The sequence below is a fragment of the Lepus europaeus genome, chromosome 7 (genome assembly GCF_033115175.1).
Source record: "Lepus europaeus isolate LE1 chromosome 7, mLepTim1.pri, whole genome shotgun sequence".
Lineage (NCBI taxonomy): Eukaryota > Metazoa > Chordata > Mammalia > Lagomorpha > Leporidae > Lepus > Lepus europaeus.
The window spans coordinates 16533191-16553439 of NC_084833.1; the positions used below are offsets into that span (position 1 = coordinate 16533191).

Genomic DNA, 20249 nt, shown 5'->3' on the forward strand with positions numbered 1-20249 from the left:
TTGGTCAGCATATACAAAATCAATCATATTCTATGTGGTAAAGAACTCCGCTGAATATGAAGTTGGAAAATTCACTTCCTACAGAGTTATCCTCAGCTATAACAAATGCAATGAAATTGTAAATCAATTAATTTGATCAAGTCATATATATATTACCACAAGATAAGCTTTCAAAATTTTAATATTTAAGATATCAATCTTTGGTCAAGTTCTATTAGGTAACATTTTGTTCATATGTGAGATGGGTACCATGGCTCAAAACAGGAAGAGATTTTTCACATTCTCACCATTAAAGTGATAATGAAAAGTTTGGGGCTGGTGATGAGCACAGCAGACAAAGCCAAAACTTGAAATACAGCACCCATATCAATGCATCAGTTGGAGACGCATCTGCCCTCCTTCCAATTCAGCTCACTGCAAATGCACGTGGGAAAACAGGGGGAGATGGCCCAGGTATTTAAGTCCCTGTCACCCACACAAGAGACTGAGATGGAGTTCCAGGCTTCTGACTTCAGCCTGGCCCAGTTATTTGCTAAATGAACCAGCAGATGGAAAATCTATTTTTCTATCTGTTTATCCCTCTCTCTCTTTCACACTGCCTTTCAAATAAATAAAATAAAACTTTTTGAAAGACAGGTAAATCACTTTGGTTATGAATATCTTAATTAGCTTAATTGATTTTTACTATAATATATACATGGATCAAAACATCAAATTGAATCACTTAAGTATTTAAGGATTACTTGTCAATTAAAAATAAATTAAAATTTTATAAAGAAAGAAACTAAAGAACTTTTCGAAAATAAACCAAAAGTTTTTTCACCATTTTTCACACAAAATTGCACATAGAAGATATTGATCCCATGTGGTTCTCTTGGGCTCTCAAGGAAATAACATATCCCATTTAGAGAAACATTAGTTTATATGGCTGCTTCAGAATATTAGGCTCTGTAAACAAAGGGAATGCTAATACAGCTGTAGTCATGCATAGAGAGTCTTTTTTTGTTTCTGTACAAGACTGAATATCATATTCCCTTAGTGAAATACAGCCTGCTACCCACTGTGGTTACTTTTTTACTCCACAGTTTCCTCATAGCATTTTTCATTTCTGCATTCCTCAGAGTATAGATGAAAGGGTTCAACATGGGAGTTAGGAAAGTTAAAACCACAGATACGTATTTATCAATGGGAAGGTTCAAACTGGGCCTAGCATATAGAAAGATACAAGGGACAAAAAATAAAATAACCACGGTGATGTGGGATGCACAGGTGTAGAGAGCTTTGCGTTTCCCTTCCAATCCATGAGTTTTAAGGGAGTGTAATATGACCCCATAGGAAACTAAGAGAATGAAGAAGGTGACAGTGCAAATTGCGCCTCCATTAGCTATCATACAAAGTCCAATGAGGTAGGTATCAGTGCAGGCAAGTTTCAACAAGGGATACATATCACATGCAAAGTGTTCAATGACATTGGGGCCACAGTAAGGAAGCTGATAAACAAAGAGAAATTGAACCAATGAGTGGAAGAATCCTACAGTCCAGGCCACCAGCAGCATGAGAACACACACACGCCGATTCATGATGGTCAGGTAGTGAAGAGGTCTGCAGATGGCCACGTATCTGTCATAGGCCATCTCCACCAAAAGAATGACTTCAGCACCAGCAAATAAATGATCTAGAAAAACCTGGGTCATACATGCCTGGAAGGAAATGGTCTTCTTCTCATAGAACAAGTCGACAATCATTTTGGGAGCAATGGCTGTAGAGTAGACAGTATCCATAAAGGATAAATTAGCCAGGAACAGGTACATGGGGGATCCCAGGGACTGGCTGAACAGAATTGTCACCACGATGAGAAGATTCCCCATAACTGTCACAACATAGATGAGTAGAAACATAACAAATAGAACTTTCTGCCCCTCCGGGTTCTGTGTGAGCCCCAGAAGGATAAACTCAGTCACATTGTTCCTATTTTCCATGTATTGTTCTGAAGGTGTTGAGTTCAGGTATCAAAGCCTGCAAACAAAGACAGCAATATCAAGCCTGGGAGGATCACAGGCTATGTCAAAAATGTAGTGCCTTACTCAGTAACATTTCCACTCTGGAGCAACACAGAGTAGCTCATTAGATAGTAGAGCTTAGGGTCTCCTCCCATAACTACTCTATTCAGTTTTACAGGTTTATTTTTTCTATGAAAATGATAAGACTTTGATTTCTAACTGGGAGGTGTAAGTGGGTTGCTTAGATCTGAGAAAGGGTCTACACTCATCAGTAAAGTAGCTTTCTCAAATGTCAGAATTTCCAGCAAAATAAGATGAAACCAAATATCATTATTTTATGTGTTATAAGCCAGACACAGGATGACAAATATCACACGTACTTTCTTCTATTTGGATGTCTGAAAAAAAAATGATTGTTTTGAAATTAGAATGGTGGTTTCTAGAGATCTAGAAGGGTTTTGTGGGAGGGATAAATAGAGATTGAATACCAGGTACCAAAATACCATCAGATAGAAAGAACTTCTATTGTTCCACAGTACGGTAGAGTAACAACTGATATATACTGCATGAAAAGCTGAAATAGAGGATTTGGTAGGCTCCAAACAAAAAGAAAACATAAAGGCTAGGTGACTGGCTTACTAGTTTATGCAATGTATTTGCATATATATAAATATGTATATTAATTATTTATTAAGGACTGCACTATACTCCATAAAATGTACAACAATAACATGTTGAATAATTTTTAAAAAATAAACAGTTTAAATGATGCTGATGATGTTGCTGATATTTTTTGTTCTTTTCATATGAACAGCTCTAAGCAAAATCAATGAACTACATTTTCCTACTTAAAAAAATAGAAAGCTATTTTCTCCAGAATATCTCTTGCCAAGATGGCCTTTTTGGCTTCATATATCATTTTGTTTCTTGGAGGTTTTTTTGAGCATTTGGAATCTTCCATGAAAACAACCTCATGGACAACATCTTTATTTACATAGTTATATAACATAATATCTGATACAAGGAACAAAAATTATAGGCTAATGTACAGATATTTGCCATTCTGAGTTACTTTACCATGAGCTCCTAGACTCTAAAAATAACTCAGTCACAGCAATTAAAGAACCAGGCTTGCAATGAATGTTCCTTAAATGCTGACTAAACTTTATTATATTAAATTCAATTTCAAAGCTCATCCGAGAGCAACTGAGTAAATACAACCTACTAAATTATCACCAGCTGACAGTCGGTATAAGCCTTATTGGTTTTTTGACAACAAACATACATACACACACACACACAAAGACAAAAACTTAAACTGAATGACACCTAGGTTATTAGAGACAAAATGCATAAATCAATGTAGATAAGCATTGTGTGGATATTTTTTCTATTTTTCAAATTTGCTTAAAATTGATTATGACTAACCATGGATACATTAAGAAAATAAAAGTAGAGACTTTAAGCAGAATTATTATATTATAGAAAGAATTCTATACTCACAATCAGAACATTAGTTGACTTAGGATCAGTCATTGGGAAAATCATGTCCTGCCTTTTATTCCTTATTAAAAATTTTATGATCTTTCCAAATCATTGGCTTCTGAATTGTTATAATTGAAACAAGTTTAATATAACATTTTGGCTGAGAAATAATTTTTGTATTGATCAGCCTGATTTTGCATGTGCCAGCAAAAACAAGCAGGTGCAGCCCTCCTAATATCAGAGAAAACAGATTTTAACATAAAACCTGTTAAAAGTGACAAAGACATTATTTAATGATCAAGAGATCAATTCAACAGGAAGATGTGACTATGGTAAATCTATATGAACCAGTACCAGGGGCTGGCCATTTAAAACAAATATTAATGGATATGAATGAGACATAGACACCAATTCAATAATAAAGGGAGATTTCAACACCCCACTTTCATCACTGCAAATATCAACTAGACAAAAAAATCAACAAAGAAGAATAGAGCTAATCTACACTGTGGGCCAAATGCATATAATTGATATCTACAGAACATTTCCTCACACAGCTACAAAATACACATTCTTTTCATCAGTAAAGGGAGCTTTCTCTAGGATAAACCAAATGCTAGGCCATAAGGCAAGTAATTTTTAAAAAAAAAAATTGAGATCATACTGTGTATCTTTTTTGACCTCAATGGAATGAAGCTGGAAATTAATCTGTTAAGAAACTCTAGAAAAATATACTAACACATAGAGACTGAACAACATGCTCCTGTATGAACAAAATGAACAAAATCTACAAAATGAATGATGAAAACATAGAAAACCTAAATATACCCATAACCAAGAAAAAGACTGAATCATTAATAATGATAATTACTAAATGGCTTGACTGTTGAATTCTACCAAAACTTTAAAGAGAAATAATACCAATTATTCTCAAACGATTCAAATCAATTGAAAGGGAAGAAATCCTCCCAGATTCCTTCTATGAAGCCAGCATCACTTTAATTCCCAAACCAAAAAAAAAAAAAAAAAAAAGATGTGACAAAGAAACTTTAGATCAATTTCCCTGATGAACACATATGCAAAAATCATCAACAATTATTTATCCTTGGTTGGGATTTATCGTTAGTTTGCAGAATTGGCTCAACAAAAGAATTAATAAATGTGTTATATCACATTAACAAATTGACTACTATAAAACATATAATTATCTCAATAGATGCATAGAATGTGCTTCATAATATACAAAATCCTTTCATGATGAAATCCTTAAGCAAATTGGGTATGGAAGAAACTTTCCTTAACAAAATTAATGCAATATATGACAAACCCACAGCCAGCATATATTGAATGGGGAAGAGTTGGTAGCATTTCCATTAAGATCTCAAACCAGGCAAGGATTCCCATTCATCACTGCTATTTAATACAGTCCTGAAAATTTTGGACAGAGCCATTAGGCAAGAAGAGGAAAGCAAAGAGATACAATTTGGAAAGGAAGAAGTCAAGTTATTTCTGTTTGCAGATGACATGATTCTATATATAAGGAAACCAAAAGATTCTACTAGGAGATTATTGGAACTCTTAAGTGAGTTTGGTAAAGTAGTAGGTTATAAAATCAACACACAAAAATCAATAGCCATTTTTGTATACACAAGGAGTGCCATGTCTGAGATAGAACTTATAAGATCACTACCACTCACAATACCAACAAAATGTAAAGATCTTGGAATAAATTTAATCAAGAAAGTGAATCCCAGACCATAGCAGAGAACTGGATCAGAAGAGGAGCAGCCGGTACTAGAACCGGTGCCCATATGGGATGCCAGTGCTTCAGGCCAGGGCTTTTAACCACTGCGTCACAGCACTGGCCCCCAAAATCAATTTATTTGTAGTAAAGTAAAAATGCTACTTGTAACCTACATGTGTTTGAAAATTCTTCTGGAACAAATACAGAAAAACAATAATCAGAGAGAGTGGATTGCCTTTCTCACAGAGAGTACTTGTTAGTTTTGTCTTGTTTACCTCTGTAATTTGGCAAGGATGGCTGAGATACCTAAGCTAGTGTAGCTTTTGAGAGATCAGGTTCCACATTCTGGTTTGGGATTTGTGCCTCAGAGTCCATATTTGTCAACTATGTGACCTTGTACAAATTACTCATCCTCAGTAATATCATTAGATGAGAGCATCTAATATGGAGGGTGGTTTTTAAGAATTAAATTGGTAATGAAATAAAGATCACAGAAAATGATTCGGCTTATAACAAACCCGACATAAATTACAAATACCATATATCAACTCTACTTTCCCATGTAACATTAGTGTCAGATGTTTATAATTAGCGTTGCATGAATTTCCCCAAAATACCCTCTGCTCTCTAATTATCAAAAGAACATTCCTGTGGGGTTGATGGATTTATTAGACCACAATCACATGTAATTATGCAGGCTATCCTTGCCTTTACCATTCATACTACTGAAGGGAAATCATTATCTATCTTTCTCCACAACTCAGTCCCTTCCTTGAAATTTATCAGTCAGACTAAATGTAATCTAAGGGATTTTGTTTTTTTGTTAATTAGGACGTCAACTGGGCCCACAATGCAATGTGTCAGTTTCATTCCCTATAATGAGAAAATATCCATGAGTAATTATCTCAAAGCCAGAAATAAATGTCAGCATTGAGATTCTGCAGCTCCTATATCTTGTATAATTTATAACTTTTATTCACAAAGACAGTAAACTACCCTTTCTAGTAAGGTATATGTATAGGTTTATGAATTTAAGAAACTAAATTTCTCTCAACATAAATTTCCACATTTTGTAATATAAAGCTATTGGTTTACTTATAAAAATGTTTTTGGGCATATACATGAAAGATTAGGAAGCAGATATTGGAACACATATTTGTACACTGTTGTTCATGGAAGCACTATTCAAGGTAATCGAAAACTGGAAACAAAAAAAGTTTCGACTAATGAGTAGATAAGTACATATATAAAGTGGTACATATATAAAGTGGGATATTATTCATCCTTAAAACGGAATAAAATTCTGATATATGCCACAATATGATGCACCTTGGAGACATATGTAATATATAGGAATTAAATAAGACACACTAAAATGACACATTTTATGACTTAAATTTCATGAGGTGCCTAGAACAGTCACATTCATAGAGACAGACAATACAGCAGTGGTCACAAGGGCTGGGGAAATGGAGAAATTATGATTCAACAGGTATAGAGTTCCAGTGTAGGATGATGAAAAAGATTTAGAGAGAGTGAGTGATGACAGATGTACAGAAATGTGCTATGTATACTGATATGTTATGACAATAAAAAACACAACAGATATACAATGTCTACACTGAACCAAAACATTTAAAAACATCATATACAAGTTAACAATTTATATAGAGCTATAAAGATCCTTACTATTGTCTCCAGTGGGGGGCTGGCACTGTGGCATAACATATAAGTTCACTGGCTGGAGTATTGGCATCCCATAGGGCGGCCTGGGCACTCCAATTCTGTTCCAGCTCCCTGCTATGACCTGGGAAAGAAGTAAAGGATGGACCAAGTGCTTGGGCTCCTGCACTATCTGGGAGACCCTTATGAAGCTCTGGGCTTCTGGCTCCTGCTCCTGGCTTCTGGCTTCAATCGGCCTAGCTCCAGCTGTTGCAGCCATTTGGGGAATGAACCAGCAGATGGAAGACTTTCTCTCTGCCTCTGCCTCTCTGCAACTCTGCCTTTCAAATAAATAAATAAATCTTTTAAAAATTGTTGGATTTTCTCAATTATATAAAGAAAGCTAGTTGCTATGTTGTACTATACAATTGCTCTGTTGAATATGTGTTTATCACAAAATTATCTATCAGAAAATTATGATCATTATATTTATTATAATAATACTCTGTAAAATGGAGAAAATGCATGCACTACCCTAATCTTAGAGGTTTTATCATCAAACATATGAAAGCAAATGATAAATTGCGCTTCTTTAAAACATAACTCATATTAATTAAGCATATCTTGTCCTATTGGAATAGCAGCAGAGAGTTTTAGTAAATTTTTTACCTGAAGTTTCTATTTCATCTTTTCCAGTCCAAAATTATGCATTCTTATCTTAGCTTCCAAAAGTTGAATGAAGAGAAGTCAGAATTAACACAACCAAGGTGGACTGCAAAGAAAAGATAAGAGCATATGCAATCGCTGAGGATATAAATGCTATGTCACACAGGGATACATCTCATTGGTCAGTGCAGAGCGTGAAGTTCTTCCACAATATCAAAAACCATTTCAGTTTAGACTGTGGGATGACCCATATCTGCCTTCATGAATAAACAGTTGATGTGTTTCCAAATCATCAAATTTGAGAGCTGGTATTGATAACATATATCAAGAATCAAACAGATTAAAATATTGGCTATTATGATTCCTGAAAAAATTAATGGAATAAAACTATTATAGTGTTTTAAGTCAATGGTGTGTGGTACTAAATAATGTGTTTCTGGGATCTTTTAAAGGCCTACATGACTGATTTAATATGGTTCATGTCTAGTCAGGTAAAGGTTTTGGTTTTATATCTCAACAGTAATACTAATATCCAGAAGAGAATTTTTCTCACAGATAAGGGACGCTGTGACTGGGCACTGAGCCAACAATGAATAATAAAGTACTTCACTGAGTTGTTCAAACCATTAGTCCCCAAGGCTGCCTCTTACAAATTAAATTCTCTGAGGAATCATGTCCCAGTTAACTGAGACCATCCACTTTATTCTTCTAAAACCTTCTATATTTTCAGAGCCTTCTCCTGGACAATCCTTCAGGACAATTAATGAAAAAATAACAATCTAACAACAAAGAGACAGTTACATATTAACAGTGAAGACACAAGGATTTAAGAACAGAATTATTTGATTTAATTAATCAGAATATAGTTAAGTTCTCAAATCCAAGAAAGTGCTAGAATAAAAAAAGCCTATGTTTTCATATGTGGTCAACTTATTTAAAGAGAATGGCACAAGATCATTTCTAATCAGATTATAAAATTTTAATCCAACATAGATATCAAATCAAATATAATTCCAATGTCTTATTTAGAAGAAAAGAATGTTTGTTTAAAAAATTATACAGGAAGAAGTAACTAGGACCTATAATATGTAATAGAAGACAAAAATAATTAAATCCAGAAGTATGGCACACTTGATATTCAGATGTTTTTCTACAGAGCCACTCCTTAAGTATAAGCCACTCTAAATATCTTCGAAAGAACCATATAATACAATGCAACAGATATTAAAACATTATGCATAGCTAACACATTCGACCAAACGGAGATACTAGGGGAACTTCGAATTTTGGATTATCTCTAAACAGAGAAATAAGCATCAAATCCCAACAGAGAATCTCTGCAGCTGAAGACTGAAAGTGGAGAGGAGCATGCAGGAAGCTTGGATAGAGAGGCAGGAGGGAGAAGCAGAAGGCCCATGGGGTGGAGCACAGCCATATCCATGCACAAAAGAGTAAATCAGGCTGATTTTAGAGGCATGACAGAAAGATATCAGACAAGTCAGAGCACTGAGTACAGGGACAGAATCAAACTCGAGACTGTGTTCTCACAGAGAGATCACTTCCTAGGTGATGAAGATGAGTAGAAATGGAAGTTTCTCTTGGAAGATTAGATGGTAAAGGGAAAGAAGAAAGAAGAGGTTAATCAAGGTTCTCAGAAAATAAAGAAAAATGACCAATTCTACAGATATTGTTAGCATTCTTTCTTCATTTTGAAAAATCTTTATTGGGAGTACACACTTCGCCTAGTCTTAAAGACTCCTTCCTCCTCTGTGAGACCAACTGGATCTGGTTCCCATGTCCTGCTCCTGACTCCAGGTTCCTTCCATTTAAGACTCCGGGGACCAGCAATGATGATTCAGCTAATTGGGTTCTTTACGCTCACATGGGAGAGCTGGATTGTTTTTGCTTCACAGCTCTGGCCATTGTGGGCATTTGGGGCATGACCCAGAAGATGGAGCGTGTCTCTCTCTCTCTTTTCCTAAAATTATTAAATAAATATTTTGCTATGATTAAAATAGCAAAGAATATTTACAAACTAAAAACCTTGAGATACCAAAAGACTTTGACTCACTTTCTCTTTCTAAGAGCCTTACTTTGAGATTTCAAAATGAACAGAATACAAAAATCAGTAACACTCCATACACAGATAGCAACAGCAGGAAGAAATCAGAAAGTGAAAGATATAACATTTCAACACATGACCCCTCCAAAAGAATCAAGAAGAAATGAAAAAATTTACAAAATGTTGTGGGTTCAGTTGCAGAAGAAATCATTCCTGACAGAGCTCTATAGGTAGATGACTTATTGGTGTGTGTTCTAAAGAGCAAAGCATGTGAAAGAGCAGTAAGAATTGCTGTGGACACAGAGAAACTGATGTGAATGCATCAAAAGCTAATAGGAAATTCGGATGTGGAAATGACCTCGAAGATGTCCAAATCAAGATCAATAGGTAGAGCATTTGTGCTCTTTACATCATTACTATTTTAAGTGAAAGAGACTGTGAGATCATTATACCCTAGATTGTTAGAATATTTGGAACAGATTCAAATGAAGTAATCTCTCCTGAACCGTTTTCTTTCCTAGAACAATCCCTAGACAGCAAAGGCTTGAGTCATACCAAGAAACAACTGCTGATTGGCAAGAAACAAGAGAAATCCATCATGTGAAAAGAATATTTATCAAGTAATATGAGCAGTCACTCATGAGTTTCACATCATGAAATATTTAGGAAAGACAGATAATATTTAAGTCAGAAGGAAGGAGGACGTTTCCCTTACCCACACAGACCCCACACAAAGAACAATGTCGGCCAGTGCTGCGGCTCAATAGGCTAATCCTCCACCTTGCGGCACTGGCACACCGGGTTCTAGTCCTGGTCATGGCGCCAGATTCTGTTCCAGTTGCCCCTCTTCCAGGCCAGCTCTCTGCTGTGGCCCAGGAGTGCAGTGGAGGATGGCCCAAGTCCTTGGGCCCTGCACCCACATGGGAGACCAGGAAAAGCACCTGCTCCTGGCTTCGGATCAATGTGGTACGCCGGCCACAGCACACCGGCTGAAGCGGCCATTGGAGGGTGAACCAATGGTAAAGGAAGACCTTTCTCTCTCTCTCTCTCTCTCTCTCTCTCTCTCACTGTCCACTCTGCCTGTCAAAAAAAAAGAACAATGTCACTCTGCCCACGAATCCCTGAGGCTCAGAGGCAAAGAGCCTTGGAACGGAAGAAGTTACAGACACTGCTTTTCTAATTTGAAAAGAGAAATAATCATAGTTTTCTAGTTACCCTCAGAGTGGAGGCCTTTGATCAAGGCCTGTGTCTGTGTCAGATAGAACCATAATGATCTTCCTTCTATTAATATCCTTTAATTTCAATCCAACGTAAATAAATTCATAAATTTCTTGTAAGAAAGAAATTGTTTTTCCACCAATGAAACAGTGCCAAACAGATTCCAGTGTTATTTTACCATAGGTTGCCACTGACTCCAATGAGTGTGTTTCATCATATGTTCAGTTAGATAATGGATCTTCTGTGTCATGAAAGACTTCAATACTTACATAAACATATAAATAAATATCTAACACATATGGGCATACATATAAATGTATTTAAATCTTCATCATGCCTAGCATTCTGCTAAACATTCACATCTTCAAACAGCCTAGCAAATACATTAAATCCAGAAACTCAAATGAGATATGCATTACCTTTTTAAGCACCATGCCTCTTCTATTTTAAAAATGGTAAAAAAATCAAAATATGTCTTTGATTCTACGGAAGTCTCTGATACAGTAAAAGTGTAAAACATGCAGTAGTTCTCAAGAAAATCCCACGAAAATGTAAATTGCTTGTGCTTGAAACCATTGAGGAACTAAAATGAGAGAAGTGGATATTTTGAAGCAAAGCCAGAGAGCCAGACTCAGCATTTGGGATATCTTTTCTCCAAAGATTCATAATTCTAAAGACATGAGAGAATGCTGAGTGGAACCCTCAATAGATGCTTTACTGAGGAGCAACAAATAAATTCAGTCTACCAAAAACAAATGAAATGTCCTTTCTAAAAACCAGGCTTTCATTTAAGACCATAAAGGGATTTTTTCTTCAAGCAGGTGAGGTTTAAAACAGAACACTCCTCATAATACCTCAAACTCAGTTTCAATCATCTAATTTTTTCACTACACTAAGGTTAGTTGGAATTCCATACTTCTCCAGTGATAGCTGACAACAAGAAACACAGGAAATTCTCTCTAATGAAGAAAATAATGTCGTAAATTGTCCATACAGTTTTGTTTACTATATCTAGCATTCAGATAAAAAAAAAAAAAACAGAAGACTTGTTGAAAGGAAAGAGCAGTGAAAGTATATACAGGTGATCCAACAATGAAGAATGACCATTTAATAATAAGCTGAGTGTGTAGCAGTAATTAAATCACAATGTGAATTATTAATAAAAATTTCTTAAGTACAACCACAAAATATATACTAATGAAATTAAGAACTCAATGGTTGGAATTAACAGCCGGTTTGAAACAGATGCATATAGAATTAGTAAATTGTTGGAAATCTTAGAAGGGAAAATGCAGACCAAACCAGAGATCAACAAAGTAAATGCGGAAAATATTATAAAAAGAGTATGAAGGCTCAGTGGAAAACTTTTAAGATACATTTCTAGAAGATTTGTTCACTTATTTGAAAGGCAGAGATGCAGATCCAGAGGGGGAGAGACAGAGAGATGTATCGTCCATTCTGTGGCTCACTCCCCAAATGGCAGTCCACAGCCAGGAGCCAAGAACTTGGGTGCAAATGGATGCAGTGTCGCAAGCACTTGGGCCATCTTCACTGCTTTCCATCTTCCACTGTTTCAGCAGGGAGCTGGATCACAAGTAAAGCAGCCAGGACTCCAACCAGCACCCATAAAGGATGCCAGAACCACAGGCAGTGCTTTACCTGCTAAGCCACAGCACCAGTCCCTAAGACACATTTAATTTATAGTTTTTTTTAAACTTTTATTTAATGAATATAAATTTCCAAAGTACAGCTTATGGGTTACAATGGCTTCCCCCCTCCCATAACTTCCCTCCCACCCGCAACCCTCCCCTTTCCCGCTCCCTTTCCCCTTCCACTCACATAAAGATTCATTTTCAATTCTCTTTATATACAGAAGATCACTTTAGTACATATTAGGTAAAGATTTCAACAGTTTGCCCTCACATAGCAACACAAAGTGAAAAAACTACCATTGGAGTACTAATTATAGCATTAAATAACAATGTACAGCACATTAAAGACAGAAGACATGAGACAGAGAATAGAGTAGCGAAAATGATTGAACAGATATGGGTGAAACTTTTTTGAAACAGTTGAAAAACATTAAGCTAAAAATTAATGGAATGTTAAAAACTTCATTAGCAATACATTTTAAAATACATAAATTTTATTTTTTTCATTTTCAATTCTCTTTATATACAGATCAGTTTAGTATATATTAAGTAAAGATTTCAACAGTTTGCCCCCACATAGCAACACAAAGTGAAAAAATACCATTGGAGTACTAGTTATAGCATTAAATAACAGTGTACAGCACATTAAAGACAGAGATCCTACATGATATTTTTTTAAAATTGATTACGTTTAAAATACATAAATTTTATAAAAAGATAAACAGATATGAGGCAGCATAGTAAAACTAAAAAAAGGAAGTCTTATGAACATATTGCATTTAGAAAAATTAAAAGCTAAAAATCCATTTCTGAAAGTAGTAGTGACACACAGAAGATAAGAGAATAAGACCTCCACATTGCTAATGGGAATGAATATCAACACAGAATTATATATCAACTTTAAAATTTACAAATGATGGCAAAATGCAGATATTTTCCATTCAAAATGTGAAAACTCAGAATACTGTGACCCATCAAATTCCACCAGACAGAAATCTAAAGAATGATCTTCAGGAAGAAGAGGCAAGCTCTGTAATGGAAAAAGGACATGCTGGGAGTAACGGGGCTAATGGAATGGGAAATTCTGGACATCAATCAACCTGAATAACAACTATACACATTACTAGGCATAAAACAAAGAGGAATGTGGTAAATTTAAATTCACATGCATAATATTTTTTGTAAAAAAAAAAATTGAGCAACTTTTTACTTTTTCAAAAGCAGAGCTCAATGGTAAAAGCCTTAGGAAAGAAATATTTTAGTTCACAATGTAAGAACATAAAAATATCTTGGAAAATATTCATAAAAACTGACCAAACGAATAAACTTTCTATGCTAATATCAGGCAGCAAAAAGGAGATCTCAAGAAAAGCAATGTTTCCCATCTCCCTAGGCCCGGCCGGCGAGTGGCAGGGACGCGGCCCAGGGCGAGGGCGCAGAGCGGAACTTTGGGGCCCGGCGCGGCGGGGCGGCAGGAAGATGGCAGAATTTCTGTAGTCTGAGCTAGTATGAGTCCAGACCTCTGGGTCTTAGCCAGCTTCAGCACTCTCAGCTCCACCGCCTGAAGAATAAATGGAATTCCAAACTGAACTGAAAGCCAGCCTGCCGTGTTAGATTGTCTTCGGGGCCTCAGAAAAGTAGATGTCGTCAGAAGACAGAGACGCTCAGGAGGATGACCTGCTCAGGAGGACGACCTGCTGGCCCTGGCGAGCATTTACGACGGAGATGAATTCAGAAAAGCCGAGTCTGTCCAAGGCAGAGAAACCGGGATCTATTTGGATTTGCCACAAAATTTCAAGATATTTGTGAGCACTGTCCACTCTGTGCAAGCACTTAGACAACCTGTGGGAAGAACATCAAGGCAGGGTGGTCCTGTTCGCCTGGTTGCAGTTTCTTAAGGAGGAGACCCTTGCCTACCTGAATATTGTCTCTCCTTTCAAGCTCAAGATGGGATCTCAGAAAAAAAAGTGCAGAGAAGAACAGCCCAGGCCTCTTCCACCAAAAAGCTGGAGTTTGGAGGAGCCACCGGATCTGACGTAGACCAAGAGAAAGTCGTAGAACAGAGAGCTGTGCAGCATGTGGAATCACTGTCAAGTCTGATCCAGGAAACCTTGGACTTTGATCAAGCTCAGCAGACAAAATGCTTTAGCAGTAAATTGTTCCTATTCAATATCTGTTTCTGTGAGAAGCTAGGTAGTGAATGCACGTGCTTCTTGGAGTGCAGGCATGTGTGCTGCAAAGCTTGTCTGAAGGACTACTTTGAAATCCAGATCAAAGATGGCCAAGTTCAGTGCCTCAACTGTCCAGAACCAAAGTGCCCTTCAGTGGCTACTCCTGGTCAGGTCAAGGAGCTAGTGGAAGCAGAGTTATTTGCCCGCTATGACCGCCTTCTCCTGCAGTCCTTCTTGGACCTGATGGCAGATGAGGTGTACTGCCCCAACCCGTGCTGCCAACTGCCTGTGATGCAGGAGCCGGGCTGCACCATGGGCATCTGCTCCAGCTGCAATTTTGCCTTCTCCACCTTGTTCAGATTGACTCACCATGGGATCTCTCCGTGTAAGGTGACTGCACAGAAACTCAAAGACTTATGGAATGAGTACCTGCAAGCAGATGAGGCCAATAAAAGATTTTTGGAACAGAGGTGTGGCAAGAGGGTGATTCAGAAGGCACTGGAAGAGATGGAGAGTAAGGAGTGGTTGGAAAAGAACTCAAAGAGCTACCCCTGTTGGGGACCCCCATGCAGAAATTAGACGGGTGTAACAAGATGACATGTACTGGCTGTATGCAGTACTTCTGCTGGATTTGCATGGGTTTTCTCTCTAGAGCAAACCCTTACAACCACTTCACTGATACTGATTCCCTGTGTTTCAATCGATTGTTCCATGCTGTGGATGTTAATGGAGATATTTGGGAAGATGAGATTGAAGACTAGTTAACTCCTTCCGCTCAAGACATGGAGATGGAATGATTTGCCGTGATCTTTCGCTGAGTATAAAGAGTAATTTCACAGGATATTTAGGCTGCCATTCGTTCACTTTTCCTGTGTAGAAGATAAGGAAGAACAAGGTTTATGTTTTCATTTGGTACTACTGATTAAGGCATGCTCAAACATTTTTCAACATAACATAAATGAATATAATTCTAAGCCAAAGCTTCAGAAAATGGAAACTAAAGAATATTAAATATTTAATGTGCCCAAAGCTCTAAATAGTTAAAAAGTAAATATTTATTTTGTTCTCCAAGCTTGAGGTGAGGAGAAGGGTCAGCAGTTAAACTTGCAGACCTCTTGTGTCTGAGAAGCATCCCCATTTCTTCTGGAGCCCCTCATTCCCACCACCCTTATGGCTAGGCTGGGTGGAAGTGCATTAAAATTGTGCCTAGGGCCTGTCCTATTTATTCCGTGTTCTTCCACTGCTCCAGCCTCAGCCTCTGCTAAGTGAGTTCTCTTTGAAGGGAGCCCTTTACTCAATAATTGATTGGATGGCCCAGTGTCTGCTTTTGAGAATAGAAGTTTATAATAATTTAAGAAACTGTTTTTAATACCACAAGCTCTGTAGGTCACTTGCTATTTATTATTAGTGGGATATATATATATATATATGTGTGTGTGTGTGTGTGTGTATATATATATATATATATATATATATATATATTTTCTACTGGTTTGGAGCCAAGTTCAGAATGCAGGCTCAGGATAACTTGAACTTCTCCATGCTACCCCTTCCGCTGCACATTTTCTCTCCATACTTTGGAACAATTTTAGTACTGATCCCAGCAGCATGTTTTTATTTCCTCTGTGGAGATGGAGAAGGTCTAACATACTCCCAAGCAGAACAAGCTGTGTGTTTCTTAATTGTTTTTAGTTCGGTCCTAGGGCCCTGAGTTCTTGATGCTCTCTCACGAGCTGTGGGCAGTAGGCTCCCTACCCTGTTTGGCAGCAGCAGTGTGTTGCATGATAATTTTTGTGATACCTAGATTCCTGCATCTGAGTTTTGCTGGCTTTTTGAAAACTCTCTTTCCTTAAGGTTTGAGGAATGGCTTGGTAGCAAGGTCACATTTTTCTAGAAAGAACAGAAGAATTCAGCTAGAGCCCGTGAACATGTTCTTTTTTCCTACCTTGTCATGAAAACCGAAGAATCCCTTTTAAATCTTTTGGATGTGTGTGTGTGTCCAAAAGTCAGCAGGGAATCTGTTTCTGGGCTGTCAATGAGGATGCTTAATCTTAAAAATAAAAATAAGTTAAAAATCATCTTATAAAAAAAAGAAATGTTTCCAGAGATTGATTTTTTTGGTTTTTTTAACCTTTTATTTAATCAAAGTACAACTTTTGAATTATAGTGGCTTTTCCCCCCATAATCTCCAACCCACCCACAACCATCCCATCTCCCACTTCCTCTCCCATCCCATTCTTCCTCAAGATTCATTTTCAATTATCTTTAATACTGAAGATCAACTTAGTATATACTAAATAAAAATTTATACAGATTGCACCCACACAGACACACAAAGTACTCTTTGAGAAGTAGTTTTACCATTAATTTGCAAAGACAACACATTAAGGACAGAGATCCTACATGGGGAGTAGGTAAAATCCTGTTGTTGATTTAACAATTGACACTCTTATTTATGACGTCAGTAATCACCTGAGGCTCTTGTCACGAGCTGCCAAGGCTATGGAAGCCTCTTGAGTTCACCAACTCCTATATTATTTAGACAAGGCCATAGTCAAATTGGAAGTTCTCTCCTCCCTTCAGAGAAAGATACCTCCTTCTTTGATGACCCATTCTTTCTGCTTGGATCTCACTCACAGAGATCTTTCCTTTAGGTCATTTTTTTTTTTGCCACAGTGTCTTGGCTTTCATGCCTGTAAAACACTCATGGGCTTTTTAGCCACATCCAAATGCCTTAAGGACTGATTCTGAGGCCAGAGTGCTATTTAGGGCATTTGCCATTCTATGAGTCTGATGTGTATCCAGCTTCCCATGAAGAATCATTCTATCCTTTTTAATTCTATCAATTATTATTTACAGACACTGGTCTTATTTATGTAATCCCTTTGACAATCTTATAGTTTTGATCAATTACAAACTTAAACTGATCACTTTAACAAGTATGATTGCATTGGTACACGCCACCTTGATGGGATTGAATTGGAATCCCCTGGCGCATTTCTAGCTCTACCACTAGGGGTAAGTCCAACTGAGCATGTGCAGAACTGTACATTTCTTCCCTCTCTTATTCACACTATTATATTTAACAGAGATCACCTTTCAGTTAATTTTAAACACCTAAGAATAATTGTGTGTTAAAGAGTTCAACCAATGGTATTAAGTAGAACAAAAAAGTACCAAAAGGAATAAAATAGTAAGTTGTTCCTCGGCAGTCAGGACAAGGGCTGATCAATACATTGTTTCTCATAGTGTCCATTTCAGTTCTACAAGTTTCCTTTTAGGTGCTCAGTTAGTTGTCACAAGTCAGGGAAAACATATGATATTTGTCCCTTTGGAATGGCTTACTTTACTCAGCATGATGTTTTCCAGATTCCTCCATTTTGTTGCAAATGACTGGATATCATTTTTTATTGCTGTATATTATTCCATAGAGTACACATCCCATAATTTCTTTATCCAGTCTTCTGTTGATGGGCATTTAGGTTGATTCCATGTCTTAGCTATTGTGAATTTAGCTGCAATAAACATTGAGGTGCAGACAGCTCTTTTATTTGCCAATTTAATTTCTTTTGGGTAAATTCCAAGGAATGGGATGGCTGGGTTGTATGATAGGGCTATATTCCGGTTTCTGAGCAAACTCCTAACTGTCTTCCATAGTGCTATATCCTATAACATATGTTGATATGTTGTGTTGTTATCCTCATTTACTTCCAGAAAGCTTTTGATTTCTCTTTTGGTTTCTTCTATGACCTACTGTTCATATAGGAGCATGTTGTTCAGTCTCTGTGTGTTCGCATATGCTCTAGGGATTCCTGATTTGCTAATTTCCAGCTTCGTTCCATTATGGTCTGAGAAGATGCATGGTATGATTTTGATTCGAGTTTGCTGAGACTTGCTTTATGGCCTAGTATTGGGTCAGTCCTAAGCAGGTTCCATGTATTGCTGAGAAGAATGTGTATTCTTCAAGTGTAGGTTGAAAAGCTCTGTTGATATCTGTTAGATTCATTTGGTCTACATTGCCAATTAAATCTGTTGTTTCCTTGTTGATCTTCTGTTTGGTTGATCTGTCTATTGCTGAATGTGGAATGTTGAAGTCCCCCAGTACTATCGTATTAGAGTCTAAGTATCCCTTTATTTTCCTTAACATATTTTATATAAGTCAGTATGCTGCAATTAGGTGCATATACATTTATAATAGTAACATCTTCCTGTTGAAGTGATACCTTAATCATTGCATAGTGCCCCTCTTTGCCTCTCTTCACAGTTTTTGTGTTAAAGTTTATTTTGTCTGATATTAAGATGGCTATGCAAGCTCTTTTTTAGTTCCTGTTGGCATGGAATATTGTTTCCCAACCTTTCACTTTGAGTCTGCATACATCTTTGTTGGAAAGATGTGTTTCTTGTAAACAGCAAATAGATGGTTTCGTTTTTTAATGCATTCAGCCAGTCGGTGCCTTTTAACTGGAGAGTTGAGGCCATTTACATTCAATGTGACTCTTGATAAGTAGTTATTTTATTCTTTCAATGTCTGTTTGCTATGAAAGGTCTTTATTTCATTTTCATTCACAAATGAGAGCTTTTCAGGATATAATATTCTGGGATTGCATTTTTTTTCTCTTAGTACTGGGCTATGTCTCACCATTCCCTCCTAGCCTATAGGGTTTCTGATGAGAAGTTTGTTGTGAGTCTAATTGGAGATCTTCTGAGAGTTATCTGATGTTTCTCTCTTGCACATTTTAGAATCTTTTCTGTATGTTTCACTGTTGTGAGTTTGATTACAATGTGTTGTGGTGAGAATCTCTTCTGGTCATATTTCTTGGGAACTCTATGTGCTTCCTGTATTTGGATGTCTCCTTCTTTCTCCAAACCTGGGATATTTTCTGCTAGTGTCTCACTAAAAAGGCCTTCTAATCCTTTCTCTCTCTCCATGTCTTCAGGAACTCCTAGAACCTGAATATTGGGTTTTTAATAGTATCCTGTAGATTCCTAACAATATTTTTTAGTTTTCTAATTTCCTCTTCTTTTCTTTGGTTTGACTGTATACTTTCCTGTTCTCTGTCTTCTAAGTCTGATAGTCTCTCTTCTGCTTCACTGATTTCGCCTTTAAGGCTCTCAAATGTGTTTTCTTATTTGTTCTATTGAATTCTTCATTTCATTTTGATTTCTCTTCAGCATCTCAATTTCATGTTCCACTAAATTACTCATTTCATGTTGATTCCTCCTTGAGATTTTACTTTCATGGGAGAGAATTTGAGTCCTGTCCTTTATGGATTTCTGTAGTTCATGCCTTTGTTTTTGATAACTTCTAAAAGTTCTTACCATAATTTTTTTGAGTTGCATTTCTTGCATTTCTTCTATCTCATCATCTTCCTAATCTTGTATTGGACTGTCATGTTCTTTTGGGAGTGTCATGATGCCTTCCTTGTTCTTGTTTCCTCAGTTTTTGAATTTGTTGTTTGGCATTGTACAGATATTCTTTGGTTTCTTCTTTCTTTTTTTTTCCTCACTGTGGTGGCTTTTCTCGTTATACTATGGCTCAAGGTTAAGTGGACTGTCTGCTTTTGGTGAATCTCTACAGGTTTGTGGTGG

The 20249-nt window shown here is 36.9% G+C and overlaps 1 protein-coding gene and 1 pseudogene across 1 annotated transcript; one reads left to right on the forward strand and one right to left on the reverse strand.

Annotated features, from left to right (window-relative positions):
- Positions 1-1025: 1025 nt before the first annotated feature.
- LOC133763680 (olfactory receptor 4A15-like) lies at positions 1026-2021 on the reverse strand. The gene has a single exon (XM_062197472.1). The coding sequence runs from the start codon at positions 1977-1979 to the stop codon at positions 1026-1028; it is 954 nt and encodes a 317-aa protein (XP_062053456.1). The 5' UTR covers positions 1980-2021.
- A 12109-nt stretch (positions 2022-14130) lies between these two features.
- LOC133764314 (E3 ubiquitin-protein ligase RNF14-like) lies at positions 14131-15807 on the forward strand (annotated as a pseudogene).
- The last annotated feature ends 4442 nt before the right edge of the window (positions 15808-20249 follow it).